The sequence below is a fragment of the Lasiodiplodia theobromae genome (genome assembly GCF_012971845.1).
Source record: "Lasiodiplodia theobromae strain AM2As chromosome Unknown scaffold_28, whole genome shotgun sequence".
Lineage (NCBI taxonomy): Eukaryota > Fungi > Ascomycota > Dothideomycetes > Botryosphaeriales > Botryosphaeriaceae > Lasiodiplodia > Lasiodiplodia theobromae.
In genome coordinates, this window is record NW_023336486.1 from 1 (window position 1) to 27,689 (window position 27,689).

Below are 27,689 nucleotides of genomic sequence, written 5' to 3' on the forward strand. Positions count from 1 at the left end.
GGGGGGGGGGGGGTTGACGACAAATCAAACTTTGTGTCAGAGCGAATTGGAGGGGATTGGTTGGTTGAGAGGGGGTGAGTGAGGAATGGGGAGGGTTGTTGCCGGCACATACGCGGAGAAATGGTAGGGATTTCGGATGGTGGGGTAAAATGGAGATCTGGATGTAGATGGAATGCTTCAGGCGCGCCAACAACAAGGATTGGGAGAGCTCTCTTCACGCTGCGGAAAGAGTTTCTGCGTGAATGCTCGTTTTTTATTTTTCTTCGTCGACCGGATGACTTGGAGAATTGGCCGACATTTCTTTCCTTAATTCGATCTGATATAGAAAGGGCGTTGCAACAAGAATGGAAAAAATATCCGAATGGTCTGGAAGTGGGATTCCTGCATGTGGGGAGCTCATCATGATGGCTGCGGACAACACAGCGTCGCGTCTCTCACAGAATAAATAACTGCAGCACTCACCGCCTTTCGATGAGCGGGGAGTGCATTATCTAGGAAGAAGAGAAGACTGAGCTAGGAACGGCTGCGCATCCGAGTGGCCGGCTGCTTGTCCGATGGGCACGGCTGCGTGTCCGAAGTGGGCACAGCAGCAACAGCAGTAGCTAAGCTCATGGGTGTGGAGAGCCGCAGTTACCAGGCCTTTCTGCAGAGGTCGATGATGGGCTGAGAGCGGCCTGATTTGCGGACCCTCTTGACCGGGTGTTGCGGGAATCGGTTGCCCGTGTGTCTGCCGAGGTCCCGATCACGGCTGCTGCTCGTAATCACAAGCCCCGGCAAGCTGCTTGCTTGCGTGCTGCTGCACCCAAAGTCGCGTCGTCCTCGCAAGTCAAAGCAACCGTCATCCACCAACCCTGCGCTCCCTACGACTTTTTTTCCCTTCGACTCCCTCAGCTGTACATCCCCGCCGAGCTAGAATCCTCGAGTCCCTCGAATCGCCGCGTCTCTCGTCTGCCGCATTCTTTCGACTTTATCTCCACCTCCGCACGCACCTCCTCACCCGCGCTCCTCGAATATCGACTCGCCCATCATGGTCGCCGACGCCGTTGTCTACCACCCCACCGTGGCCCACTACCTGAAGTTCATCGCGACGACTGGTACGGCAACCCTTCCTTCCGAGCATATCACATGCGCGCGAGCGCATCTACCACACCACACACCGAGCAATCCGTAGCTAATTGATCCGGGATTCACAAAAAAACAGTCGGCCGCGACAAGTTCCTCCGCACGCTCCAGTACTGGGCGCGCTTCTACGCGTGGTACCTGTACCGCACCAACAACGCGCAGGCCAAGGTCGCGCAGTACGATGCGGTCAAGAAGAACTTCGGCATGGCGCGCAAGCTGCTGCGGCTGGGCAAGTTCGTCGAGCACTTCAAGGCCGCCGCCGTGGCCGCTGACTCCAAGGGCTCCGACGCCGTGCTGAAGTACTGCACCATCGGTCGCCAGCTGGGCTATGCTGGGTACATGGCCATGGATAACTTGACGGTGGTGAGTAGAAGGGTTTCCGGGATGTGTGAACGTGTGGGTGGATGAGAGGGCTGATCATTTGTGCGTGTTTTGTGCAGCCGGATGTCGTGGGCTTCCGCAAGAGCCCCAACACCAAGAAGATCCAGGAGCAGGCTTACCGCGCGTGGACGGCGGGTCTGCTGTTCAGCGTCGTGGCCGGCGTGTACCAGTTGGCGCAGCTGCGGAAGCGCAGCGGGGCTGTCGATGAGAAGGAGGCGGAAAGTGTGGTCGAGAAGAAGAAGATCCAGAAGTATGTTCAATTTCCCCCGAGTTGTCGTTTCACTTGTTCGGTTGGGCTAATTCTTTTACGTAGGGAGGGCAATGCTGCCAAGATTCAGCTCATCTCGGATCTGTGCGATTTGGCTGTTCCTCTGTCGGCTCTTGGTTACGTCACCCTGGATGACGGCATTGTCGGTCTTTCGGGAACCGTCAGCTCCCTACTGGGTCTCTGGTCGGTGTGGAAGAAGACGGCGTAAATTATGCAGGTCAACGAAAAAGATGAAAAGGAAATTGAAGATATGTCTGATTAGGAAGAAAGAGCAAGCTGCTTGCGGTGAGGAACATGACGGGTTTGGGTGGCTGAAGTTGTGAGGGTATTAACAGTCTTTTGACTACTCGACACCACTGATTCGATGTAGTTTTTCTTTTCTCTTCTTTTGCTGTCTTTGCTGGCTCCTTTGTTGATAAGTTGCACACCTTATACCTTGCTGACTGGAGAGAGAAGACCTGATGTATGCCTGTATCTATTCACAATCACCTGCGGTTTCTATTATTACTCGGCATAGATTAAAGTGCCGCCGCGTGCATCATGTCAGTCAAGCATTTACTTGGCTCTGTTCTTCCGATTACTCCTTACGGCTAGCTAACCTGGCAATCTAGTAGCACTCCTACCTCGTCGCAGGAAGCGGCCTTCGGTACAACGGTGAAATCCCAAACCTTCCGATCGGGACAAGCCGCGCGTGAAGAGACCAAAGCGTCACTGGTCCCGGCCCGCTCGCCAATGCAGGAACGAGAAAAGCGGGGAACAAGGAATGACATCCTGGAAGGGGGCCCGTTGTGGGGACTCGACGCACCCGCGTTCATCAGTAGGCAAGAGTCCTTCTCGATATTAAAGAGGCTCAACTGCTCGCTACCAAAGTCTTGGACAGCCCTATAGGGCGAATACGAAGCGCTTGACTAGTCGTTCAGGCACCTTGAAACACAGAATCGCTTTCCACGCCCTGCCAAGCATTAAGAATTTCAATGCAGCTCTGATCCCAAAGATTCAGCGAACGAGGATGACTCGTGGATGGTCGGCCCATTTGCCCAAACGCAGCAGGGCTCGGCCTGACAATAAGGGGGCCATCACGATATCCGACGACACACGGCCGGCATTCCCGGGCTTTCTTGGTTAAACCGTCGGATGTCAACCTTGCTCCCTCCGCCCAATTGCGACAACTACCGACGACAGAGCGGTCCGTGGGTTCGATCGTGTTTCTGTTTCCTGTCACCACATCATCCTCCCCACGGGCCTTCCCCTCGCGTGTCGGAGACATCTACGGAGGACATGGGTATAAATCCCCGCGCGCTCCCACCAGGGTGGAATTCCTGTCCAGCTCTTCCCACAAGGTCATTCGTTCTCCAGGGTGGGCTTCTCTCGCTCGTCTTCCCGCCTTTACTCCTCCACCCTCCCGTTTAAGAGGGCAGTCCAATCGTTCGAATAAAACAAAAAGAAAAAGTCAAAAAAAGAAAAACGCCACCACAATAATGTTCACCACCCGCACCGCCCTAAGCGGCCTTGCCGCAATGGCGGCCCTCGGCGCGAACGCCTCGCCCCTCCTCCACATGGACCGCCGCGCCGTCAACGCCACTGGCACCAACTCCACCGCCGCGCCCCCCGTCGTCACCCTCTCCAACGGCCTCGAGCTGCACGGCAAGATCAACACCACCCGCTCCCCTTCCGTCGCGCAGTACCTGGGCATCCCTTACGCGGCGCCGCCGACGGGCGACCGCCGGTTCGCGCCGCCGGAGCCGTGGGCGTCGCTGGTGGACAAGACGGTCGTCGACGCGTCGCAGACGCCCAAGAGCTGCTGGCAGTACGTCAGCGTCACCCCGGGCATCCTGCGCACCGACGCGCCCGAGTTCATGATCGGCGACGCCGGCATGAGCGAGGACTGTCTGACCGTCAGCGTGTGGGCGCCCGAGGCGAATGTGCGGGGCAACGCGACGCTGAGCGAGGGCGAGAAGAGGATTGAGGGGGGTCTGCCGGTGTTGGTGTGGTTTTATGGGGGTGGGTTTGCGACGGGGGGCACGGATGTGCCGTATCAGATTCCGGATAAGTGGGTGGAGAGGAGTGGGGAGCATTTGGTTGTTGTGTTCAAGTGAGTTGATTTCTGCCCTCTTTCTTTCTTGCGTGGAGAGAAAATGAGTGCTAATGGGGATGTAGCTACCGCCTCAACATCTTCGGTTTCCCGAACGCGGCGGCGCTGGACGACAATGTTCAGAACTTGGGTCTGATGGATCAGCGATTTGCGTAAGTCTCAACCTCCGCCTACCATTCCCCTGAGAGGCACTGACTGAACGGAAAACAGCGTCGAGTGGATCCGTGACAACATCGCCGCCTTCGGTGGTGACCCGGAGCAGATGGTCATCTGGGGCCAGTCGGCCGGCGCTGTGGCGGTTGACTACTACAACTTCGCACACGCCGAAGACCCGATCGTTAAGGGCCTGATCATGGACTCCGGCACCGCTCACCTGGATCAGCTGACCAGCTGGGACCTGGCGCACACCAACTTCACCTTCGTGGCGCAGAACCTTGGCTGCGGCAACCAGAGCAGCAGCGCGGCCGAGCTGGCATGCATGCGGCAGGTGCCCGACTGGAAGATTGAGAAGTTCGTGGCCGAGTACGAGGACTCGGGCGCCAGCCCGAGCATCACCTTCGCGCCGCGCGTCGACAACGTCTGGGTCTTTGGCAACTACACGGAGCGCATCAAGGACAAGGACCTGGTCAGCGACCTGCCCGCCGTCATCGGCTTCAACAAGAACGAGGGCGCCTTCCTGGCCTCCTACAACGCCACGACCGGACCCGACGCCGCCACCGTCGCTACCCTCGGCTACGAGTTCTTCTATTGCCCGGCCACCAAGACGTCGATCGAGCGCCGTGCTGCTGGCTTGACTACCCACCGCTACTTCTACTCCGGCAACTTCTCCAACGTGAGCCCCATGTGGTTCGACGGCGCCTACCACTCGTCCGAGCTGCCCCAGCTGTTCGGCACCGCCAGCGATTTCCGCGGCGAGAGCACCGCTTTCGAGGACGAGGTCAGCCACGCCATGCAGGATGCTTGGGTCACCTTCGCAAAGAACCCGAAGAAGGGCTTGAGGGATCTCGACTGGCCCGAGTACAAGGGCCTCGGTGGTGATGTCAGGCAGTTCGCCGTCGGCGATGTCGTTGCCCAGACCGGTGATGTAGTCAGCTTCGAGGAAGAGTGCCAGAGGAGGGGCCTTTTGTAAAGGGGTTGCGTTGTAGGAAGGATGGGCGGCACTGTGACGGATGGCGCCTATGTCATTTGAATGTACAGACACGTTTTGTGTAAAAAAAAAAAAACAATTGATTTCCCGACTTTCTCTGTTTAGAAGCATTTGAGGAAAAGCTGATGAATATCGGCATTCCGTGCTTAATTCGTGGCCTCACGAGGCTTCAGAAACCGTCAATGTCTAAGCTACTCCGCACAACTACGACCATGTCATCTCTTGGGCACAGGAATGTCCCGTCATTTGTCATACAGCACATTCCAATACTAGTGCTGCTCACCCAGTCTGGAGGGATAAAGTAATGGCGCCGGAAGCCATAAGATTCTTCCTCGTGGGAAAGGCCAAGCCTGAAAGTACACACCCACAGGTCTTGATCCAGAAAAACTAGCCTCGAGCCGGGCAGCACTCCCAAGGGTACCTTGAGTCTTTGCGACACGATATTTGGTATTCGGATGGCACTGAGGGTGGCTGGTGAGTCTCGATGTTCGGGAGCGTTGAAGGCGGATGTAGGGATAAGAAGCAGGCGTATCGTGATTTTGCCATGGATGGAGCCGTCTCGCAGATGGATGAGAATGTGCATTCTATCCTGTGTCATGGCCACTTTGACAACCGATGACGTATCATACTCATGCGTTGGGGATTCTGTGTCTTTATGGTGGGTCGTGCGCTGATCTTGTGGTGATGCGTGGCACTCGTGGAAAACGAGAGTCGGCAACTCGTCGAAGTCGCGCCATCGGAATACTCTAACATTGGTTGGTCCAACGCCAAGGAAGATTTGATCATCAGTTGGGTGGTTGATCCATTTCCTGGAATGACTGTCTTGCAGAGCACGAGATGAGGCTATCTTGCCATCCTCCACTGTACAGACTTGACTAGTGCCACCAGTGGTGACCAATAAATAGGTTGAGTCGTAGCTAAAGAGGATTTGATGAATACTCTGCTCGCTCAGTTGGACGTCAGGGCTTGGCAGGGGCTTTGTTGTGACCTTCGAGGTGGGAAACGTGCCGCTCAGCGGATCTCGAAGCTGTATGACATTGATTTGGCCGCTAAGATCCGCTGCGGCAATATACCGAGCGTCCTGGCTCCACTCCAGATGGCACACGCTCAAGAAGTTGTAAAACTTGAGGATTTCCACGGAATCGGCATCGGCATCCCGGATACTGTGCAGTCGAACAGATCCATCTTCATTTCCAGAAAAGAAGAAGTCATTGTCTGGCGCCACAGACAATGCCGATATTGCATCAAATTGAGACAGCCACATCTCCGACACCTTGGAGACGCAGGTCGAGGATTGAGCTTCACTGGATGTTTCACTGACCACATCTTCGCCCTCGGAAAAGCGGATCAGGCTATTGGACTCCCAGGCATTGATGCAATTGCCGCGCATGTCGTAGAAGCGCCGACAATCAGGGCTGAAGGTCAATCCGGTGACCAAATCATCCGAGAGAATTTGATAAATGACTGAAAAGTAGGCAAAGTTCCACACTTTCACAGTGCCATCACTGCTGCTCGTGACGAAGAGTTTGCCATTGGAACTTGCTGAAACCTCGTCCGCGGCTGATTGAGCTTCCTGGTTCTCATCGGTAAGCGGGTGCCACTTGAAGACACAGCCGTCTTTGTAAATGCCAATGACGTGGCCAGTGATGGGGTTCCAGGTAAAGCGGTCGACAGCAAACCAGCTGGACGAAGCTTGGCTGGATTTTCCCTGAAAGCTGGCCGCACGCCTACACCTATGCACGGTTCGGGCTTCGTTGAGGCTGTAGACCGATAATGGGAATCCGCGGTATGACACACCCACTTGGGACGAGTCTGCATTCAGAGCCATGCATATTGGGGTATTCATGAGGGCCCCTTCGATATTTGCGCCATCTTTGTCCAGGATCGCCTCGACGATGACCCAACCTGCCTCCATGTCGCTTAGCCGAAGTCGTCGTACTATTTTGTCATCCGAGCCTGCCACCAGCACTGAGTCGTTCTCAGCAAACGTGATTGACATTGCCTTGCTCCCGGTAGGATTAGGCGTTGTGGCCAACAACTCGCCTGAAGGAATCGACCAAAGCTTCGTACTTTTGAGACCGAAAGTGGCCAATTTCGTCCCGTTACTGTTGAAACACATGGCTGTAACATGCTCTGAATGACGCAAGATGGCAACTTCTGAGAAGTTCTGTGAGTTCCAGATGAAAATGACACCAACAGATCCGAGAATGGCGATATGTCTTCCTGCGGTTGCAATATTCCAGGCTTGATCCCCATTTGGAAGGTAAATCTTCGCCAGGTTATCACCCCAGTCTGTACTGGATCTGCCCGAGATGGAGATACTTGACGATTCTGACTCATAAAATTGCCGGTGGAGAACGGATTTCTCGGGGCAGAATGGGGGAACCAATTTGTAGATAGCCGAAGGGTCAGTAAGCAAGTGCTTGCTGAACTTTCCTACGACCTTCACCAAATCCACGGCCCATTGGTCCAGTAAGTCAAGGTCGGAAAGTCTGTGAAGCATTGGGTTCCGATTCTTGTTGCTTTTGCGAATTTTGGCAACAAAACTGCCCAGTGTTTTCGACGCCTTCACGAGAACCTCCAGTTGACCGGACAATGCCAGTATATGAATCCAAGTCAGTACTGAAGCGTGCTTGAAGAATTTCACAAGGATATCGAGAATAGTGTCCGATTCGGAGTCACTATGTCGTAAGTGAAATGACCATGAAGTAGCGGCATACATGATGAATGGTTCCATGCTCTGAAGAACTTGGACCGTGTGTGGTATCTTGAAACGTAGTTCAGGGCTCAGAAGTGCTGAGAGGGTTTTGATGAAAAGATGGTGATGAGATTGCCGTAGATTGATGACCAGCTCGCTCTCTCTTGGTTGCATTAAGTAGTCGCGAGCCGTCTGATGCAACATCGCAATTCTGCCGTTTGGCTCAACGCGAACGAATTGCCCACAGACATCTTGAATAGTAAGCTTGAGATCAAGGATACCAGGAAAGTCTTCCGCCAGCGCCTGGGCCAATTCGGTGAGGCTCAAAGATTTCCGCGAACAGATGGTCCATTGCAACAGTGCCTTTGCTAGGCGTACGTCGGATTGACGTGGACTTCTGGTAATGGCAAGCTCCATACGTTGATATAGTCTGTCCATGTCGGTTGGAATTTGATCCAATGACTGTTGGATGCTCTCATGTGTGTGGCAATTTAGGATATCCTCCAGGATAAGTCGGGCCCAGAGAAAGTTCCCATGTGCTCTTTCCATGATTCTTTTGATGACCTTTTCTTTCAGCTCACGACCTCCTCGCATATGCTTGACTTCACTGTCAACAAGCATTTGGATGTCCCGAGAGTGCTGGCTTTGATCAGGAAGCTCCATCAGGTGGACACCCATGTCTTGAGGAAACCGCTGAAAGGCGACACGTAACTGATGGGACTCACGGCTCAAGACCAAGACCCTTATGTCTACTCGGGAGGTCGATATGCTCTGAAGCAAGTCCCCGAGCTTCTTTGGTGATTCGCACTCATCCATCGCATCAATTACCCAGTACAACGGTTGTGAGATTTCCAAGTGAAATAAGAGATTCTGAAATATCTTCTGCCAGACGAAACTAGGGTCCGCTGACTCAAGCCTGGAATCTTCCGCAGACATTTCGAAAAGAAGTCGCCTGAACTCCGGAATGTCTTTGGCAACCTGATAAGCCATCGATCGGACGAAGGCACTGAGTGAACGTTTCTCTTGGTTATCAAACCTGAAGAAGTGGTATTGGCAAGTTGCGTTTGTTTGTAGGAGGTGGTTGATTAGGTGGGATGCTAAAACGGATTTCCCACTGGCTGGGGGTGCATTGTACCACACAATCTGGGACCCAGCTGTAGGTTCTAGCCAAGACGAGATTTGAGGCTCTGACAGGAACCAATCGCAGGTCCCCTGCATCCACAGACGATGGAAGGCGTCAAAGTCATCCTGCGGGATGTTGCGGATATGAAATAGCTTTCGGAAGAATTGCTCTTCTTCATGTGCTTGGTTGTTCATGACCTCTGCCCCCTTGCAGATGAAACGGGTAGTTAGAGTCTTCAGAGCGTTTCGGACACTTAAGTAATTTGCATCCTCAGAGCTGGAGTATTTGCATACCCCATGGTGGTCCGCGTTGAGTGGCCTCGAAACCTCCATAGGGTAGCCAAGGACAGATGAATCCTTGTCGACAATCATGAGTTTCTTGGGTCCAACACCGGTGGCCAATGTTTCGTAGAAAGACCACAACGACATACGGGGAGAGAGGTGTCGGAAATCTTCATTCAAATCCTCGACAGTTCGAGAGCTCTTTTTCAAATCATCAATGAAATTCTTCCGCGATTGAAGGGAGACTGCCAACACTCGGTTCAACGTCTCGGCTAGATTTGAGCCTCGGTGTGGGGTTGCAAGAAATACGATTGCCGATACGGAGCCCACAATATGTCGGTATTGCTCGTCCTTCTCGCCCAAAAGGCAGGCTTTCTTCACCACCAGACCGCCCATGGAATGCACAACGAAAATAATGGGCACTCTTCCGATGTGGAGGTCTTCTCCAGAGCTGCACTTGGCGAAGCGCATCTCGAACAATAACTCCTTGGCAAAGTCGGCAATGCTCGAAATACTCCTCCCAGCGTTGATCCGGAATGACGAGTTGTATCCGAAGGTGAATATGCGTGCCTTTCCGACATCTGACTCAAGAGGTAGCCATAGTCTTGGCCAGAAGAGGCCCTCATCATGGTTATTGCACCACGTCTTCCTACTGTGACCTCCAAGCCCGTGGACAAATATTATATCGAGAGGTGCCGAGGGTCCCGGTTGATGGATCATGTGGAGGCCTAGATCACTTGAAATCGCCGAAGAGTCTGTGCTCAGTGCTTCCCGGCTGGGAAGCGAAACATTGTCGGATGAAAAGCCCTCGCTTTTCGACCTTCCAACTTGAAGCCTCGCGAGGAGCTTTTGGTTGAATTCGGAAAACGATGAGTCTGTGGATCCATGCCGCTGTGAGGAGGCTGGCCCTGCGTGAGGGTTCTCTTGTGGGCTGTCTCGATCGGACTTTGCGCGTCGGAACCTTTTGAACTTAAGTCGTTGTCAGCAACCATCCAACATGCTGCACGAAAGGTGACGCACCATCACGACTGTTGGAGTATGGCGCGTCCAGTTGATTTCAACAGTACGTGTGTTTTTGCTTCCCTAAATGAATGACAAATTAGGAGCACTAAGTGGCTGTAAATGAATGATCTGATTTGGGAGCGTTGACTGCTGCAAACGTGCACTACAGTTGATGAGTCGCGGAAACAAGCACAAGGCTAAAGCGAAGTAGGGGGTTGCGAGACGTGGGACCAGGCAGCTGTGCAAGGCTGGGGGAGTGGCCGGGACGTATGCGGAGCAGGGTCTCCGAGGACCCCAGAACTCGTGGCGTCGCAACCAAGAGCGGCGGCGGCTGAGACAGTGAAGGCGTCAAAAAATGTGATTCGAGGCGCAAGTGATATGAGGCAGGCCAATTACGGACAAGTACCGCAACGCCCATCAGCGGGGTGTACTAATCTCGGGAGGGATGCAGGGTTCGTCTCGGGTAACCCCACTCTAGCTGAGCGCTTGGAAAAAAACGATTCTACGAATAGCTCAGCTGCTGTTGTGTAACCCCCCATACTCTGGGAGATAATGCTTCCTCGCCAGCATAAGGCTGTCTAGAATTTCCTACGCCACGAACAGTATTCGCTCTTCCCCAACCCTACTTCATCACTGTGAGTATGAGAATATTATCGATAGTACGACCAAAAGTACTAATTCGTAGGATGCCATCAAGATCTTGCTTGCCTCGCGACAGCTGTCCAGCCTTGCCCGACCATGAGTGTAGCAGTACACGAACTGCTCAATCGAGCCCCTCCCAACACGCTTACCTCGCCGGGTGGATTTCCTGTCGATGTGGAGGTTCTCTCTAAATTTCCTGCTGGAACAAAGATCATCTCGGCCGTGCCGTTCGGGACGTCGGCCTGGACTATTACAGCCTGCCTGCAAGTCGAGTTGCCTGAAGGCTCCACAGAGCGTTATTTTCTGAAATGCGCCAGCGAAGACTCTGGTCGTGCTCTCATGGAAGGCGAATTCCACGCTATGTCGGCACTCTACGCTGCTGCACCGGAATTCGTCCCAAAACCTCACTCGTGGGGTGAGTTTCGCAGCAAGGAACCACGGACATATTTCTTTCTTTCTCAGTTCATCGACATGAGCGATCGAGTCCCAGAACCGAACCAGCTTTGCAAAAAGCTCGCGCGCTTGCACCGTGACAGTGTCTCCCCTACCGGCATGTTCGGTTTTCACATCAACACTTGCCAGGGCCGCTCGTCCCAGGAAGTGGGCTGGGATGCCAGCTGGACCGCATGCTTTACCAAGATGCTGACCCACGTCATGCAGCTTGACGTGAAAACCAACGGGCATTGGGCGGAGCTGGACCAAGTAGGACGCAGGATTACGAGCCACGTCATCCCAAGGCTGATTGGCGCCGTCGAGTCTGATGGAAGAAGCATCAAGCCATGCTTGATTCACGCTGATCTCTGGGAAGGTAACACAGGAACATCGTACGAGACCGGCGACATCTACATCTTCGATGCTGCATCATTCTATGCTCACAACGAAATGGAAATCGGTGACTGGAGGTGCCCTTACAACAAGATTCACAACAAGGTATATACCAGAACGTACCTGCGACATTTTGGCCCAAGTGAGCCAAAGGAAGAATGGGATGACAGAAATCGCATGTATTGCGTCTACTACAACGTCATCTACTCTGTCAACCACATGAGCCAGGGCAAAGCTGTGCGCCAGAGGAAGGTATACATGTAAAAATTGCCATCTCACTTACTAACTTGTGACCAGTGCGTACGAGGATATGTACTATCTCATCGACAAATATGCGCCGTTTCCTGATGGAGAAGGTCCTCCAAGGCTCTCAGCGGATGACAAAGTCTCCTTGTCAGCGGAACGGGACCATACCGCAACCTGAGACTCACTTTTGTTCGTTGAATTGAGCAGAGTGCGGAAATTCATTGGATCAAGACCTGAGTTTCTTCTTTAGAAGTTTTTTCAGTCAAATTTGCACCTGGAAGTAGCAGTATGTGTTTGTCTATTGGCTGTGAAACGTGGATCAAGGAACCAAACTGCAGATGGGATCCCCCTTTTGTTCTGCCTAATGCACATGTCATATTTGATTTGCGGAAGATGTTCTGGTTTTACGTCAGCGTGATGTCAATTATACAGCTAATCTGATTACACACCGCTGTGCATGCACCTCATATATCAAAAGTGGGGTTCTATACTTCAAGCGGGGAAGGTACGGGTACTCCACATCGCAACAACCGTTCATGATCGAGTGAAGTCTGTCCTTACCCAGGTACGCGTGAAACGTCCCTCTGCCATGGAAAAGACACCAGGAAAAACGGACAACAATGTGTCGCCAATTCCTCCCGCCAAAGCCTCCATCACATGCACGGAAACAACATCACCACCAGCCAACAGACCAGCCGATCAACCATCACTGTACGAGTCGCTCAGCTGCAGTCGGAGGCTCCAGCTTATGCTTCTTGTCGGCTTCGCAACAATCACTTCCCCACTAACCGCTACCATCTACTTCCCGCTCCTACCGCTCCTTCGCGCGCACTTTCACACCTCAGCTCAAGCAATCAACCTCACGATAACGCTGTATGTCGTCTTCCAGGCGCTCTCGCCCGCCTTCTTCGGCCCGCTCTCCGACACCCTTGGCCGCCGTCCCGTCTACCTCTTCACGCTGGCCCTCTACACCCTCAGCAATCTCGGCCTGGCACTGAATCAAAACAGCTATGCCGCCCTACTCATCCTCCGGGCATTCCAGAGCCTTGGCGCCAGCGCTGCCTATGCCATCAGCTACGGCGTCGTCGCGGATGTGTGCGTGCCCGGCGAGCGCGGGAGAATCATGGGGCCGGTCAGCATGGCACTCAACCTCGGTGCTTGCATAGGGCCGGTGGTCGGCGGGTGGGTGGCCTACCGGAGCGGCGGGTTTGCATGGGTGTTTTGGACGCTCGTTGTTGTTGGGGCGGCGCTTTGGTTCTGCATCGGCTTGCTGCTCCCAGAGACGCTGAATGCTGTCGCTGCAAATCAGGGACTACCATCGCAAGAGTTCTGGGAGAAGTGCTGGTGGAGGCGGCTGCTGAAATGCATGAGAAAAGGTAGTAGTAACGGTGGAAATACTGAGTCTAGCAGTCTTCCGCCCCCTCCTCGCAAGAAGTCACTCCTTGAATGTTGCCGCGTTACCAATCCTCTGACGTGTCTTCGCATTATCTTCCACCTGGATACCTTTCTGGCCCTTTGGATGCACGGCTCGTTCTACACTGTTGACTACACTCTCGTCGCCGCCGTGCCTGCCATATTCAAGGACATCTACTCCTTCAACGAGCTCCAGACCGGACTGGCATACCTGCCCCGCGGTGCAGGAATCATCATCGGCAGCTACTGTAACGGCAGGCTCATGGATCTCAACTTCAAGGTGACGGCGCAAAAGGTGGGCTGGACGCCGGATCCGGCATCGAGAAATAACATAGATGATTTCCCAATTGAGAAGGCCAGATCCCGCGGAAGTTTCTGGCTTCTCCTCATCTCCACCGCCACGCTCGTGGGCTACGGATGGGCAGTCAGCAGCCACGTCCACGTTTCTGTGCCGCTCATTCTCCAGTTCGTGCAGGGCTTTTGGGGGACGTGCTTTTATACCATTTACAACACGCTTCTGGTTGACTTGTTTTCCGAGAGCCCCAGCACCGCTGCGGCGACGGCGAGCATGCTTCGTTGCGCCATGGCGGCTACTGGTGTTGCCATATTGCAGCCTTTGCTTGAGGCTGTGGGCTTGGGATGGTACTTTACTTTCTTGGGCATCTGGAGTGGCGTCTGTGGCGCTGCTGCTGTATTTCTGCTTCGGAAGAAAGGAATGGCCTGGAGGACTCGAAGAATCTCTCGTGGTCGTGATCAGACAGCATAATGGTCTCAGGTTTCTCCATGTTCTCTGGCTTGGTCCCACCCAACTTAGCCATGCATGATTCCGATGAGCAAAGCCGTCGTAGAGATTAAGTTTGGAATAAGCTGGATGACCCGTCTCATCCTCTCCGTTGTTTCTCAAGCGCGTAAATGAATTACGGCACCATGGTGACCGGGATTACGGCGCGTATACGGTCAATTCGGTAGGTTTAATATACTTAGGCGTTGCTGACTTTGTTTTTCATTAGGAGCCGATTGGCTGTGGGTAATTCACAGAGCAAGGCGCCTGTCATACGTTACATGCGCGGGGCGGTGCACCGGGTATAATCTAGATATATATAGCCGAGCAGTGCTGAAATCAAGCCTCGCTTTTCCGCCAGATTCTTTTTTATTTAAAAAAAAACATCAAATAAGTTCTTCATCTTTGAAATCACCAGATTTAACTATGGCTGGCTGCGGAGCTGGAGTGGCTTGCGCACAAGGTTGCTGCTGGTCTCTTGAGGCATGCTGCGGCTCGAATTGCTGTTCGCAGGGTGAAACATGCTGCGAGGAGACGTGTTGTGCTGCCGGTTCTTTCTGTTGCGGTGGTACTTGTTGTTCCGATGGCTCTTTTTGCTGTGGAGACGACCTTTGCTGCGAGGAGCAAGACTCTTGCGGACTGTGGATGAGCGTGGCGAATGCTACGCGCTCGACTTGCACGAGGACAGCCTCGCAGTATGCGAACACCACAATTATCATGAATCAGCAAGTGGCTGCGACGACGACCCTGGCCGAAAACACAACCATGTCGAACCCCAACGATGCGACAGACATCCAGAAAACTTCAGCGAGCGCTTCATCAACGGAAACAGCATCATCTTTCACGGCAGAAGCGGATCTGGACAATGTGAAATTATCTCCAGGAACAATTGCTGGAGTGGTGATAGCTGTTGTGGCGGTTCTATGCATTCTTGGAGGTGTGCTTTTTTGGAGGAAGCGGCAGCGCAGAGGAAAGATTGGGGATGAGCCGTACAAGCCAACCGGTGGAAGATACGAGCTGGGGGTAAATAAGGTAGATGCCTCTGAGCACTGTCTTGAAGCAGAAGGGCACGGCATCCAGGAGATGGAAGTGCCGCCGGTAGAAGCTGGCGAGGGCGGGGTGCATGAGCTATCCGCTGAGCCTCGGCCGGTTGAGATTGGGAATACCGGCACAGCATGACAGGAGAAAGTGTATGCACATTCATATGATGCGATTGGTTGATCTGTTTTTCTTTTTCTCTCAGCCTCGTGCTACAGTCCCCTCTCCCGGCCGATGGCTAGCGTGAATTTGATTTTTGCTCATGTCATGGGTAGCTGAAGCTATCGTCCGGACGGGAATGTCGAATTAAAAAGTCTACATACACGTCCGGACGATAGCTTCAACTACTCACATATGTTAATTTTTCCAAGGCAGAGCTGGGGCATAGTTACGCTATGTTCTAGAGCCCTGCTATTCTTCGCGCTAGCCATCGGCCGCGAGAGGGGACTGTACAATGTCTTTCCAGACCACTACCCCGCATGTAAGCAGCCACATATTGAGCGCAGCAAACGAGAATCTGCACCTTGCATTGAAAAAATATGTTTGGAACTGTGTGTGCTATCGGCAAATCAGGCTGTCAGCGGCTATCTGACTTTATTTTAGCTTGTCCCGGCTTTCAGCTCATTGCTTCGACAACTTTCTTACCTTGCGCTGTCCTGTTCTCAACAGCGCCTCAAAACATGAGCAATGAACATGCCGGTCATCAAAATACGCATGGTCTGGTTCATTTGTCAGTGCTACCCACACATTGCAACGCCTTCCAGCCTGGTTGTACGCTCATACTTGAGAAGATCCAGTCAATGCTTTTTTCAGTCAGAATACATATATCTATTTCCAAACTCCCGTTCCGACACAAACAGATGATGAGGCTCCCCAAAGCCTTGATCAGAGAGACGCAGCCGATGAGGAATACGACCCTCTCAGCCCTGGACAACCAGACGGCAAGCAATACCCACCTCTCGACTCTGGACCATTCCAGCGATACCCACTTTCCGTATCTCAATATCGCCTGCCTTCCACACCCGGGTACCAGCAAGAATAACCAAGCCAGCAACCATTACCAGACCCGCGACAACAACAATATCAGCAACACTTGCTTCACACACACGGGTACCAGCAACAAGATCAACAACGAAACTCCAGGCCCGACAACCCAGAACAATATGCAAATGGCTCTTCGGGTAATGTTTCAGAACTCATTCTAGTGTTCGCGTCTCCTAATAAGAAACAAAGGAGTTAGCAGGAGGGAAGAAGTCGCAACGACTCGAGAAGCACTTCGCCAATCAACATCAACATCGAGAATTCGCATCACGTCGCTACATACGTCAACCACATGAATAGACAGCAAGATAATAAATCTGACCAGGTGAACGAGAACCAAGGAAATGGAGATAACCAGGACGTGGAAAGACCGGCAGGGATTTCTGGAGCGTTTGGGCCCCGACGGAGGGAGCGAAAACGGAGATCTAACCACCCTTATAGATATCGCGATAATGTTAGAGGAGAGTATGGATCTCGCGATGATATTAGGGAAGATCATAGAAGGGAAGGCCATAGATCCGTGTGATCGGTTGACCAGGGATAGAGGAACAGGATTGCCAAGGTATGGACGATTGGCTGACAATTCACAATCTGCCATCACTCAGCCGGACTCACAGACCAAATAAGCCTGCCATTGTGCTATTTGCAGACTTGCTTGAGGCCTTTGGTAAAGAGCCGCACTGCGATGCCATGACTGGCTGATGGTGCCTGAGGAGAGCGCTGGAATTTGAATTTCTTTCATAGTGAATAAAATCAATATGTCTTGGGACTATTAAACTTGATTGAATTTATTCTGGTGTTTGACAGTTTTGAGAGGCGATGCGGTTCTGGCGGCATTTCTAAAGAATTCGGAAGAACCAGGTGCGCATGAGAATGACAGGGGAAGAACAACCATCACTAATTGAAAAAGGGAACTAATAGATAGTATGATCCGCAAAATAGCCGAAAAGGCTCCACTCTGACGGAGAAAAAAAATTTAAGGAAAAAAACGTACAACAGCCGGGATTCCCCAATGGTCACCCACTTGAGTACTAATCGGCCGGTTCGCAGCTTAAGTACGGCTGAGCGGACGGGAAGCCCTGCATTCTGCGACCTATGGTCGTACGTGGAAGGTGGAGCTGCAGATAATTATTATTACCTCCAGTCAACTGACAGTTGCCTGGTTGCCCACTAGTGGGTCGATTGGTTCACTCAGAGCGAGGAAAACTAAGTACAGGCATAATTACCTATTTAAACCGCATGCTTTAAATACACGCGAATACTAAGTACTTTTGCTCCTACTGCTGCCATTTTTGCTGTCCCTGTTGCCCTTGCTACCTCTGCTGAAGATACCATCCCCCTCTGGAGCTGCCATCTGCAGTGCTTTTTGGATAACCATAATTGCTGACAGAATGGCAGTGTACAGACCCGGCTCCCTTCAGCCGTCGTTGGTAACACCCTGGAGCGCACTTATATCATACTCACGCTGGGTAATTCTTTGGTTGAGCAGCTTGATGCAAAAGTCCAAGCATGCGGTTTGAATTTCAGTTAGCTTCGGCTGCGACTCCTGCTCCTCTTCCTTCCTATCCTGTTCATCTTCTTCCTCTTGGTCTTCCTGGTTTGCAGCTAGCTCCGCCTTCTCTACCAGCCTGATAAAAGCTTTAAACCGCCCGTGCTCCGGGCTCCGCCAGTCATGCTTAAGTTGCGTCCTGACACAAAACATTACCACCGGCTTCCATGCTCTTTCCCAACCTTCCGCATTTCTTACTGCCACATATAGGCCACTGTTGGTTCGTATGCCAGTGCACTTTGGCCTCTGCAGACGTACCTATAGTTATCGGGGTCCTTCTGGCACAGCAGTCCATCTTCGAATAGCGACAGCTCTGTAACGGGCTGCTGGATCTGGGCCAACACCTCCAGCTCGCTGGGAAACATGTTTAAGCCATGCCAATCTCCGATCTTGCTGCTGATGAGTTCCGCCTGCTTGCGGCTCGTCCGGTGGCATTTTCCTTTTAAGTGGCCTTTCACCTGGTCCGGCCATACGGCATACCTGCACTCCTTGCAAATAGCGATCTGTGTCTTTACAGGGCAGCAAATCGAGCAGCGCTCCGAGAACAAGATCCACTCACGTTATCGCGGAAGCCAGCCGGCAGGGCGAGCGGAGAAACATTTCTGAGGGTAAGCTAAACATTCCCCAACATTATCGGGGCAACTTGCCCAGCTGGTCCGTCTGACGGATCCAGACAAAGTTAAAAGGCCCTAATTATATTGAGTGTGTCACAGCGGCCGCCCCACTTGGCTGCTTCAGCTGGGTCTGGGTCTGCTGTGTCCTGTCGCAGGATCCTAATTCAGTCCGGTCTTTCCAAATGAAAGGATTCTGTAGCGTGCTAGAGGGATGAGTTCGGTCACGTAACTGCGAGCCGTCGACCATTCGCTAACAGCATGAGGCGGGGAAACGGTGCCAAGAGTAAGCCCAGTTCTTCCACATAGTATCGGGGCAACACTATCAGCCCATCTCACAGCCTGCTTAGCGCAACAAGCGCCAGTGTGGAGATGAGTTGCACTGTTGATAGTGCTCTTGGAACATACGCAATGACACGCAGGGTCAGCGCTATCCTTGCGGCCTCTGGGCGCTAGCAACGAGTCGTAGCAACATGAAGTAAATCACAGTGTATCAGAAATGCTGGACTGGCGGGCTACTATTTGCTGCCTTCTTTTATAAACGCGCTGACTTGGTTTAGCGTAGTCTAATATCGCGCAATATGAGGGGCATAACGGGATATGTGATAAATATTGTAAAAAAGCAATGCATGGCGTTTGCGTCATCCTTGTCCTAACCCAATAGAGCATACCTACGACTAAAGCCTCTTACATCATCTTTGCCCAACATGGCTTCTTGCACTGGGTGAGCTATGCTCAGGTGATAGCTGAGTATTGCTTACCGATGTCAACAAGGCTATCGCTTGATGCTATTATATATTCACCTCTCAAGCCATGATCTGTGTTGACCTCTCCCCGCATCCGACCACACACCAGCGCATTGACAAAAACACTACCAACGAAGACGGCTTGCATGCTAGTCGTAAGTTAGAGAAGATAATCCTTCCTTTTTCTAAAACCTAATATAACGTCTATTCTCTTAGACAGCATGTGTTGCAACGGTCATCCATGCGGCTGCCAGAACGCCACCGCGCAGTCGCCCTCTTCAACTCCTTACATCATCAGAAATCAAGTGATATGCCCGGTCTACTGGGACGGGTTTAAGGGAAAATGGTACTTTGTATCGAGGACGAAAAAGGCCCATGAAGTTGGTTCATGGCAGACTATATATGGCAGATAGCTGCGAGCTCTTCCTATAGTAATCGCCTTGCCGCCCTCTCAGGCAACCGTTACTATCCCCTATCGGGACTTCTGAGCTTGTTCTGTCTGCAGAGATGTATACGTCAATGCGAGAATCTCTTCCTAGAAGATTTTGCGACTGATTTTAGACCGTGCCTCCTTGTTCTGCCGGGTGGGATAGAAAAGATGCCTTTCCCCGCCCCGGTTGGCACCAATGGACAAGATATCCCGACCTACGGTTGTACGTGAAAGATAGAATAAGCACAAAACATTATAACGATAGATTGTTGATTACGTGTCGACTTGGGTTGACCGTACGTCTGGCTAGTCTCAAATGGCAGTGTGATTCTTATGGCATTCTGGAAACAACGGATACAAGCTACATGAAAAATGTCGTATGGATCAAAAGTGAATAATAATAATGGCTTGTCACTGAATTAAATCAAATGCCGTTGCTCACAAAGAACGGTACTTGAAGGTTTCTTTAAGCCTTGGTAGCCGTGGAACTGCCATCAGCCGAGAAAGACCTCCGCTTCTATTTGAATCACCCAAGCTCGAGAAGAATCCTTTTCGCTTCTTGTGCATCTGTGTTTCTTCCTCCATCGGAGACCTGGCCCGTTTCCGCTTGCTACGATCATCAAGGGCTATTAAATTTGTTGAATTCCTCTCGTTTGTCACATCTCGCGAGATTGTGTAACTCATGGAAGTGCCTCTCTCAGACCGACACAGAGCCGTTAATCGGCTAGAAATCGCCACGTTCGATGATTTTTGGCCCCTGGGCACTTGCGCCTGGTTTTCGGGTACTCGAGCGTTCAGGGCAGGTTCTGTAACCGGTCAGTTGCTTGGACGTGCAATAGCGGTCGTAACACTCACCTAGATCTTCCTCTGATTGTTTGCCTGAGGGATCGTAACACATCCTTACTGCACAAGTTTGAATTGCAAATTTGGTCGGCTGTGGATGTGGTCTCGAGTTGTCGCAGGTAGGAAACTGGAGCCTGGGCGTTGAGGACGCGCCGTAATTGCCTATAACGGGGCCCAGCCACCGGAGGGGGCGATCAAACGAAGCATGGAACCGGGGCGGTGTAGGGGTTTCTATGCACGAGGGCGCAGTCCGTATCGCCGAAAAGGTGGAGAATGAGGCAGTACGACATGGCGCAGGGCATCCATGACTCGCGGGGCACCTTCTTCAGGGACAGGGATTTTTTCGGAAGTAAGGCTGTGACTATGTATTGAAAGCTGAAAAAAATGGGTGCATGCATTTGCTTAGCAAGAAGCACCCGAACAAGCTTACATGCGTTGACGCTTCTGTCACTTCAGAGGGCAAAGAGGTCTTATGTTCCCTCAACTTTGTGCAACAGTAAGCTTATGAGGTAACCGTACATCTGTGAACGGGCAATCAGAGCCATGCTATCTTTACAAGATCAATGCTTTGCGGCATTGTTAATAATTGTTGGATAATCTTCTTGCATTGGTAGGGCTGCGGGAAACACACGTGAAGCTATTTAATTGGTCCCATGCCGACTGCCATGTAAGTAGCGTAGTGACGTCTCTGTACAAAATTCTTGTCTGTCCGTGAACTATCAGGAAGTTGACACACGGCTTGGACTCACAGAGGAAGAGGGAAACCATTTTTGAAGAAAACAACAAATCCCATTGTACTACCGTTCGACACGGTGATGATCTACGCATAGATATTTTGCATTCGTCTAATTCTACCTGGGATATCGACGTGATTCCGAGTAAACACTGCGAGTAATTGTTTCCGGAGACTGAAATGGATCACTAATGGGCGAACCTGAAGTCGAGCCTTTTCGCACCCTCGTCCTTTGTGTTGTGGATGTAGTCGATCTTCTCTTCTCCCGTCAACTTCGCCCAAGCCTCCTCGCGGCGCTGATTCTTCCTGACGTAGTAATACTTGACGACCACGAACAGCACGATATTGAAGCTGCAAATCCCGAGAAGGATCTTGTTTCCTCGCTGATCTGTACCAAGCTGTTAGTGCCATTCCTCTCACCCACTACAAAACAACAAACGTATGAAAGAAAAAGCTTACACAGCGGTCTATCATCCTCACGATAGATATTTGAGCCCACGATATTGCCCGCCTGCACGAACATGTTGTACAGGGCGGCTGACACGGCGCGCGTGCGCACGGTGTTCGAGTTGCGCGAGTTCCAGGCGACGATGATGGCGTGGCAATAAGGGTACGAGAGCAGGCCGGTTAGCAGGGCGTAGCGGACCCACTGGCTGGCGCTGCCGCCCATGGCCACGAGCGCCACCAGCCACGGGAAGATCCAGATGTTGGACGTCGAGGCGACGAGGGCGCGCTCATTGAGCCATTCGCTGACGCGCGAGATGATGAGGAGCTGATTATCGTTAGTCCTTTTTCTCCCCCCGAATTTTGGTTTATGCGGGGAGGACGAGAGCTGGACTTACATTGACGCCAAACAGGAATTGCGAGGGGATGGTCAGCAGGTTGGCTTGGAAGGTGCTGAAGCCCATTTGGCGGAGGATGAAGGAGAGGTAGTTCGCCGGCGGGTTTGGCGGGATGTAAGTGGTCAAGCCAACCTGTCAAAAGTCAGCTGGCATGAAACAGTGAAAGGGATGCCGTATTGGTGTCCGTACGAGGTAGAGCGGCCACAGGTCGTAGTCCTTGATGCACTTCCAGAGACGCTGAAGGTCGACGCCCTGCCTGTTGTGCATGTCGCCCTTTGAAGGGTCATCGCGGAGAATGCGGTTGACCAGGATCTTCTCCTCGCGCTCATTAAACCATCCTTCTTTGCCTCTCCAGCGGCCGGCTGTCTGGCAGGGACCCGGAGGCATGAGTGCCCAACTCAGGACTCCAATGACGGTCCGTTACTGTTAGCTTGTGGTATTGCTTAAAAGGCTTGTTTCATTTACCGTAATAGCGCCCTCGATAAGAAAACTACCCCTGATTAGTGTCATAATTTGGCGAAACAAAGAGGCTGTACTCACAGCCATTGCCAACCCGCCCAGCCCTGTCGTCCTCTCATCTGTAAGATACCAGCAGCCATGAGAGAGCCAACGCTACACACCGGTCAGTGACACCCAGGGAAAATTTTCTGTGTGCCTTACATATTGCAGGTGCTAAGGACAGTCCAGAACCAGGAAAGTCTGATCGGAAGCTCCTTTGATTTGTACCAGTATGTGATGTAAAGAACAGTATCAGGCTGGTAAATCTTAGCACATATTCTTTGTGCAATAGGAGTATACAACATACGATGAATCCTCCCATCAGCAGTCCGAGGAGGCAACGGCAGACGTAGTATCCAGTTTTGCTCTTCAGTCCGGCCTGAGCCGCGGAGATGATGGACCATGAGGTGATGATGAATGGAATCCAACTACAGCCCGTTAGCCAAACTAAGACAAGAATATTTGCCGAAAGGTGCTTACACGTCAGGACCGAGTTTCTTGGAGATCAGACCTGAGGGAAGCTCCGCTGCCAAGAAGGATACCAGGAAAATGGTTTGACCGTAGTTGAAGTCATTGGTGTCCATGCCCAAATCCGCCAGCATGTCGTCGCTGATAGCTACAACTCATTAGAAAGCGCCTCGCCAAGGAGCAAGAATGCATACCTCGGTTGATGTTACGTCTGTTCAGGTCCAGGGCACTGTGGAAATGTTAGCCGTCAACGCCGATATGGAATGCAGTAGGAATCTTCGACTTACACAAACATCAGCCAGCACCATGTCATGATACGCCAATCCACCTGGCAGGCCTGTCAGCATACATTGCTTAGCACCGGCTTATCGCAAGTGCTTACCTTTCGCTTGACCTTTATTTCTTCCTCAGCCGACCAAGTGAAAGTTGGGTCGAAACGATGGCGACCCTCATAATGCGCCTTCTCGTAGACGTCTCTCCAGTATTCCGCTACCTTGGGGTCGGAGAAGACGTGGTCTCTGCCCGATCCATAGTCCCCTTGAATTTCAACGTCTTGGATTGAATCTTCTCTGCTCTCAGTGCCCGCGACGTTTTTTACGTCCGAAGTCTCGGCGATCTCCTTGTTATCAGGGGCGGCCATTGTGTTGAGAGGGACCGGAGGCGGGGTAGGAAGTCGATGACAACAGACATGCAAGTACTGGGTGGATGTTTAAAAAGCTTTAAATGGACCCGAGGACCAGGTCGACGTCGCATCAAGCAATGCAAGAGAAGACTGCAGGAAAGAAAAAAAAAGCCCTGCCGGACCCGAGCCTCTTGCACCATATTGCACCATCCGCAGCAATTGCCGCAGTCGCCGCCTCCAAACGCCTCAATACTTCTTAGCAGCTGAGTAGCCAAAAAGCTTGAGAGCGTTGGCAAACGTGTGTTTTCGCAGCGTTGGAGTTCTTGGGTCCAAGACCACCCTCGGCGCGCCAAGAATCCCGGGCGGCGGCCGGCCGACGATGCCGTGATCGATACCAAGACTTGCGTGCTGCTCAGCCAGTGGTAACGGCGAAACAACATCCGAGACCCCTCGCAAGTGAGCCTTCCAAGCCGGGCCAGATTGCCTGTTTGACTGCCTTTTCTCGAATTGCTGCTAGTCTTCGTCCCCCGCCAAGAAACGTTTGGGCTGCTGAGGAGATAAACGCGCGGAAGGGATGTGATAATACCTGTCGTCAATGTGCAAGCCTTCGGGCTTATCTCGTATGATTGGAAGATACCTTATCCTGTGTTTAGTCTTACCGTGGTGGCAATTGCAATCAACGAGCTTGTGATTGAGTATATTCGCCTCCACACGGCAAACTCCACAAAAGTGCGGAGGCATTGCAGGTTCCCCACAGCTCAACGCAGGCTGATATTAACCCCAAACTCCCTGGTGCAAAGCGCAGCACCGGCTTGTACCGCATAGGAATACTTCAATGCCCGGAGAAGTTCGAATCATGTGTCAAGCTAGTAGCCTGTTAATTTCCGGCAACTTCCACCATCGCTTTATCTTGAAGGCGACTTACCCTGGATCAGACCAGTACACTGCTTTCCATTACGGTTAGTAATCCCTGTGTTGACTGCACTCCGAGAAGAACCATGGTTGAAGACAATAGGCGATAGATCATGCAAGTAACGTTTCGCTACGCACCATACTTAACCTTACGAGACCTGCCTCCCATCTTACACACCCTCAAGGGTAAGAGTGCCAGTCTTCGTAACCAAGTACTCATTCACAGCGACATCCTTGCCCGACTCCTTTCCGTACCCAGAGTCCTTCATGCCGCCAAACGGAGACTCCGCCGCCGAAGAATTGCCTACCAATAACCAAGGGTCAACGAACCGCACCCACCAATATCGAGGAAGAAGAAAAGCAACTTACCAGTATTCAACCCAATCATGCCGGCCTCCAAATTCTCAAACAGCCTCCACATCCTATCGACATCCTTCGTAAACGCATAGCTAGCCAGACCCATAGGCGTATCATTCGCCAAGCGCACCGCCTCCTCCTCGGTCTCAAACTTATAAAACGCCGCAATAGGCGCAAAAACCTCCTCACAGCTCACCAACGCATCCTTCGGCATATCCGCCAGGATCGTCGGCTCGAAGAAATACCCCTTCTCGCACCCGGCCTCGAGACCAGTCGCCCTCTTCCCACCGCACACCAACCGCGCGCCCTTCGCCAGGGCATCCGCAACGACCTGCTCAGCGCGTTCGACGCCGCGCGGCGTGGTGACGGGGCCCATGGTGGAGCCCGGACGGGCGCCGTGGCCGACGACGATGTGCTTGGCGGTTTCAGCGGCGAAGCGCGCGACGAAGCGCTCGTACACGCCGGCCTGCACGAGGAAGCGGTTGACCGTGACGCAGGCCTGGCCCGCGTGCCGCCACTTGAGGCCGACCAGCTGCGCCATGGCCTGGTCGAGGTCGACGTCGTCGAAGATCAGCGCCGGGCAGTTGCCGCCGAGCTCGAGCGTTAGCTTTTTGAGGGTGCTGCTGCAGTGCGAGGCGATGAGCTTGCCGACGCGGGTGGAGCCTGGTGAGCGGGGGAGTGTCAGTGAGAGGCGCGCATCGTATGGTGGGGGGCTCGGCTGCTGGGGGAAAGTTACCGGTGAAGGAGATTTTCTTGACGAGGGGGTGCCGGCAAAGGGCTTCGCTCAGAGAGGGCGTGTTCGCGAGGCTGGTCGGCAATATGTTCAGCACGCCGGGAGGAAAGCCTGCCTCTGTTGCCAGCTTGGCTACGGCTAAGGCGGACATGGGAGTCTCAGGCGACGGCTTCACGATCATGGTACAGCCGGCAGCCAGCGCCGCGCCAGCTTTGCGCAGGACCATGGCAATGGGGAAATTCCATGGCACGAGAGCAGCAGCGACGCCCAGAGGTTGCTTGATCGTCAAAACACGCCGACCGGGGAGAGAAGGAGTGAAGACGGTGCCCTGGATGCGCTCTGCTTCGCCAGCGAACCACCTGTGAGGCCTGTTAGGAGCTCGGACTCAGTATCAGGTGAATCACAACAGACCAGGTAAAGGACAGGGAGTAGTCAAGCTCGCCAATTGCTTCAACGAATGGCTTTCCTGTCTCGTAGACGAGGATTGTGGCAATGTCTTCCTTGTGCTCTTTGATGAGAGCATCCCACTTGTAGAGCCACTGAGCGCGGATACGAGGCGAGATGGTCCGGTATTTCAAGAAAGCATCATGGGCCGACTGCACGGCAGCGGCGACATCGTCTACGGCGTTGTCGGAGACCTGAGCCCACGGCTTGTCCGTACCGGGATCTGCGAGACAATTTGAGTACTTGGCCGAACTGGGGACTGGTACGGTCCATTGGCTCACCAACGACATCGAACGTAGAGCCAGATTGCGCAGACACGAACTGGCCTCCGATGTAGGCCTTGGTCTCGAGCAAATCAGGGCGATTAAGCTGACAGCTTTAGTATAGGAATAGTCTTAGTAAGAGGGACGAAGTGGCTCACTTTGAAAGGAACTTCGTAAGCCATTGCTGATTGCTTGGACAATAGGTGATCAATTCAAGGTGCAACCGAGGGGGAGGGAACGAGCTAGAGACTCTGACGGGCAAAGAAATATGGGAGCGAGAGGTAACATTGATCTGCAACAAGCACAAGGTCCTGCATAATAACGGTGGAGCGATCGGCAGGTCGAGGGATTCAGGGAATGCGGAATCGGGTGCCAAGACAGGGACCGAGGAAGTGGAACAGTATGCACGGCTTAGAAGCTAGTAAGCCGGCATACAAGGCAAGAAGCGCTGATAGCCGCGCCGCAGCTATCATAACCCCTCGCAGTTGCCCGCCGCACACCGAGTACTACTCCACATTCTCAATATCTCTCAGCGACAATGGGTCGGCTCGACAACAAGGTTGCCATTGTCACCGGTATCTCGCACAACCGCCTTTTGTCCGATGCGCAGATTGCTAACATTTGTCTTTAGGAGCTGGGTCGGGCTTTGGCGAGGCGATCGCGAAGCATTACGTCGAGGAGGGGGCGAAGGTACTCGTCTGCGACATCAACAACGAAGCGGGCGAGAAGGTGGCAGCCAATTCCGAGGCTTTCGCGTTCCAGCATGTCGACGTTTCCAAGAAGCAAGATTGGGATGCCGCTATTCAGCGAGCCGTAGAGCTATGGGGCAAGGTCGACATCCTCGTGAATAACGCGGGCACCACCTACAAGAATAAGGTCGGTTACAGACCCCGCACAGTCGAGATTGTTCGCTGACAAGTCACACCGCAGTCAACAAACGATGTAACCGAGGACGAGTTTGATCGAGTCTTCGCTGTCAACGTTAAGGGCGTCTACTTGGGGTGCAATGCCTACACGGCACAGGTGCTGAAGCAGGGCACTCCGGGCGCAATTGTCAACATTGCATCGGTGGGAGCGCACCGTCCGAGACCCGGGCTGGTTTGGTACAATGCGTCCAAGGGCGCGATTACGAACGTGAGTAACAGCTGGCTAGAGTGGGATGAATTAGCGCTGACTCCAAGCAGGCTACCATGGGCCTGGCGGCTGAATACGGGCCCAAGAAGATCCGAGTCAACTCCATCTGTCCGCTCGCGACCATGACCGGCCTGCTGGAGACGTTCATAGGCTCTGCCATTACCGAGGATGTCAAGGCGAGCATTGTAGCGGGAGTGCCGTTGGGAAGGCTGGGAGAGCTGCGCGATGTCACAAACGCGGCCGTCTGGCTGGCGAGCGATGAAGCGTCATTTGTGACCGGAGTCAACTTGGATGTCGATGGAGGACGCGCCATTTGACGCGTCGCGCAGGGTTCGGCAAGCGCGCCAATGAAGTCAATTTATGCTTATTAATACCTTCTATGTCTCACACGTGATGTGCACGAA

At 52.8% G+C, this 27,689-nt stretch overlaps 9 protein-coding genes across 9 annotated transcripts; 6 read left to right on the forward strand and 3 right to left on the reverse strand.

Annotated features, from left to right (window-relative positions):
* Nucleotides 1–1,027: 1,027 nt before the first annotated feature.
* Nucleotides 1,028–1,979, forward strand: LTHEOB_8629 (Peroxisomal biogenesis factor 11; the record flags this gene model as incomplete). Its single annotated transcript, XM_035518127.1, has 4 exons — nucleotides 1,028–1,094; nucleotides 1,202–1,485; nucleotides 1,563–1,753; nucleotides 1,817–1,979. The coding sequence occupies 4 exons, from the start codon at nucleotides 1,028–1,030 to the stop codon at nucleotides 1,977–1,979; spliced, it is 705 nt and encodes a 234-aa protein (XP_035369934.1).
* Nucleotides 1,980–3,249: 1,270 nt separating this feature from the next.
* Nucleotides 3,250–4,992, forward strand: LTHEOB_8630 (Para-nitrobenzyl esterase; the record flags this gene model as incomplete). Its single annotated transcript, XM_035518129.1, has 3 exons — nucleotides 3,250–3,863; nucleotides 3,929–4,015; nucleotides 4,074–4,992. The coding sequence occupies 3 exons, from the start codon at nucleotides 3,250–3,252 to the stop codon at nucleotides 4,990–4,992; spliced, it is 1,620 nt and encodes a 539-aa protein (XP_035369935.1).
* Nucleotides 4,993–5,179: 187 nt separating this feature from the next.
* Nucleotides 5,180–7,513, reverse strand: LTHEOB_8631 (NACHT and WD domain-containing protein, variant; the record flags this gene model as incomplete). Its single annotated transcript, XM_035518130.1, has 1 exon — nucleotides 5,180–7,513. One exon carries the CDS (start codon nucleotides 7,511–7,513, stop codon nucleotides 5,180–5,182), a length of 2,334 nt encoding a protein of 777 aa, XP_035369936.1.
* Nucleotides 7,514–10,852: 3,339 nt separating this feature from the next.
* On the forward strand, nucleotides 10,853–11,845 carry LTHEOB_8632 (Vegetative incompatibility protein het-e-like protein; the record flags this gene model as incomplete). The annotated part of the gene is made up of 1 exon (XM_035518131.1): nucleotides 10,853–11,845. One exon carries the CDS (start codon nucleotides 10,853–10,855, stop codon nucleotides 11,843–11,845), a length of 993 nt encoding a protein of 330 aa, XP_035369937.1.
* A 730-nt stretch (nucleotides 11,846–12,575) lies between these two features.
* Nucleotides 12,576–14,006, forward strand: LTHEOB_8633 (MFS transporter; the record flags this gene model as incomplete). The annotated part of the gene is made up of 1 exon (XM_035518132.1): nucleotides 12,576–14,006. The coding sequence occupies one exon, from the start codon at nucleotides 12,576–12,578 to the stop codon at nucleotides 14,004–14,006; it is 1,431 nt and encodes a 476-aa protein (XP_035369938.1).
* A 1,913-nt stretch (nucleotides 14,007–15,919) lies between these two features.
* LTHEOB_8634 (uncharacterized protein) lies at nucleotides 15,920–16,264 on the forward strand (the record flags this gene model as incomplete). The annotated part of the gene is made up of 1 exon (XM_035518133.1): nucleotides 15,920–16,264. One exon carries the CDS (start codon nucleotides 15,920–15,922, stop codon nucleotides 16,262–16,264), a length of 345 nt encoding a protein of 114 aa, XP_035369939.1.
* A 4,936-nt stretch (nucleotides 16,265–21,200) lies between these two features.
* LTHEOB_8635 (Allantoate permease) lies at nucleotides 21,201–23,460 on the reverse strand (the record flags this gene model as incomplete). Its single annotated transcript, XM_035518134.1, has 12 exons — nucleotides 21,201–21,400; nucleotides 21,472–21,784; nucleotides 21,855–21,986; nucleotides 22,044–22,220; nucleotides 22,320–22,344; nucleotides 22,395–22,466; nucleotides 22,515–22,609; nucleotides 22,660–22,780; nucleotides 22,833–22,968; nucleotides 23,015–23,049; nucleotides 23,108–23,148; nucleotides 23,203–23,460. The coding sequence occupies 12 exons, from the start codon at nucleotides 23,458–23,460 to the stop codon at nucleotides 21,201–21,203; spliced, it is 1,605 nt and encodes a 534-aa protein (XP_035369940.1).
* A 1,064-nt stretch (nucleotides 23,461–24,524) lies between these two features.
* Nucleotides 24,525–26,333, reverse strand: LTHEOB_8636 (Succinate-semialdehyde dehydrogenase; the record flags this gene model as incomplete). Its single annotated transcript, XM_035518135.1, has 6 exons — nucleotides 24,525–24,658; nucleotides 24,724–25,374; nucleotides 25,448–25,803; nucleotides 25,856–26,111; nucleotides 26,170–26,257; nucleotides 26,310–26,333. 6 exons carry the CDS (start codon nucleotides 26,331–26,333, stop codon nucleotides 24,525–24,527), a joined length of 1,509 nt encoding a protein of 502 aa, XP_035369941.1.
* A 356-nt stretch (nucleotides 26,334–26,689) lies between these two features.
* LTHEOB_8637 (Short-chain dehydrogenase/reductase SDR) lies at nucleotides 26,690–27,602 on the forward strand (the record flags this gene model as incomplete). Its single annotated transcript, XM_035518136.1, has 4 exons — nucleotides 26,690–26,726; nucleotides 26,783–27,027; nucleotides 27,082–27,285; nucleotides 27,336–27,602. The coding sequence occupies 4 exons, from the start codon at nucleotides 26,690–26,692 to the stop codon at nucleotides 27,600–27,602; spliced, it is 753 nt and encodes a 250-aa protein (XP_035369942.1).
* Between the last annotated feature and the right edge of the window lie 87 nt (nucleotides 27,603–27,689).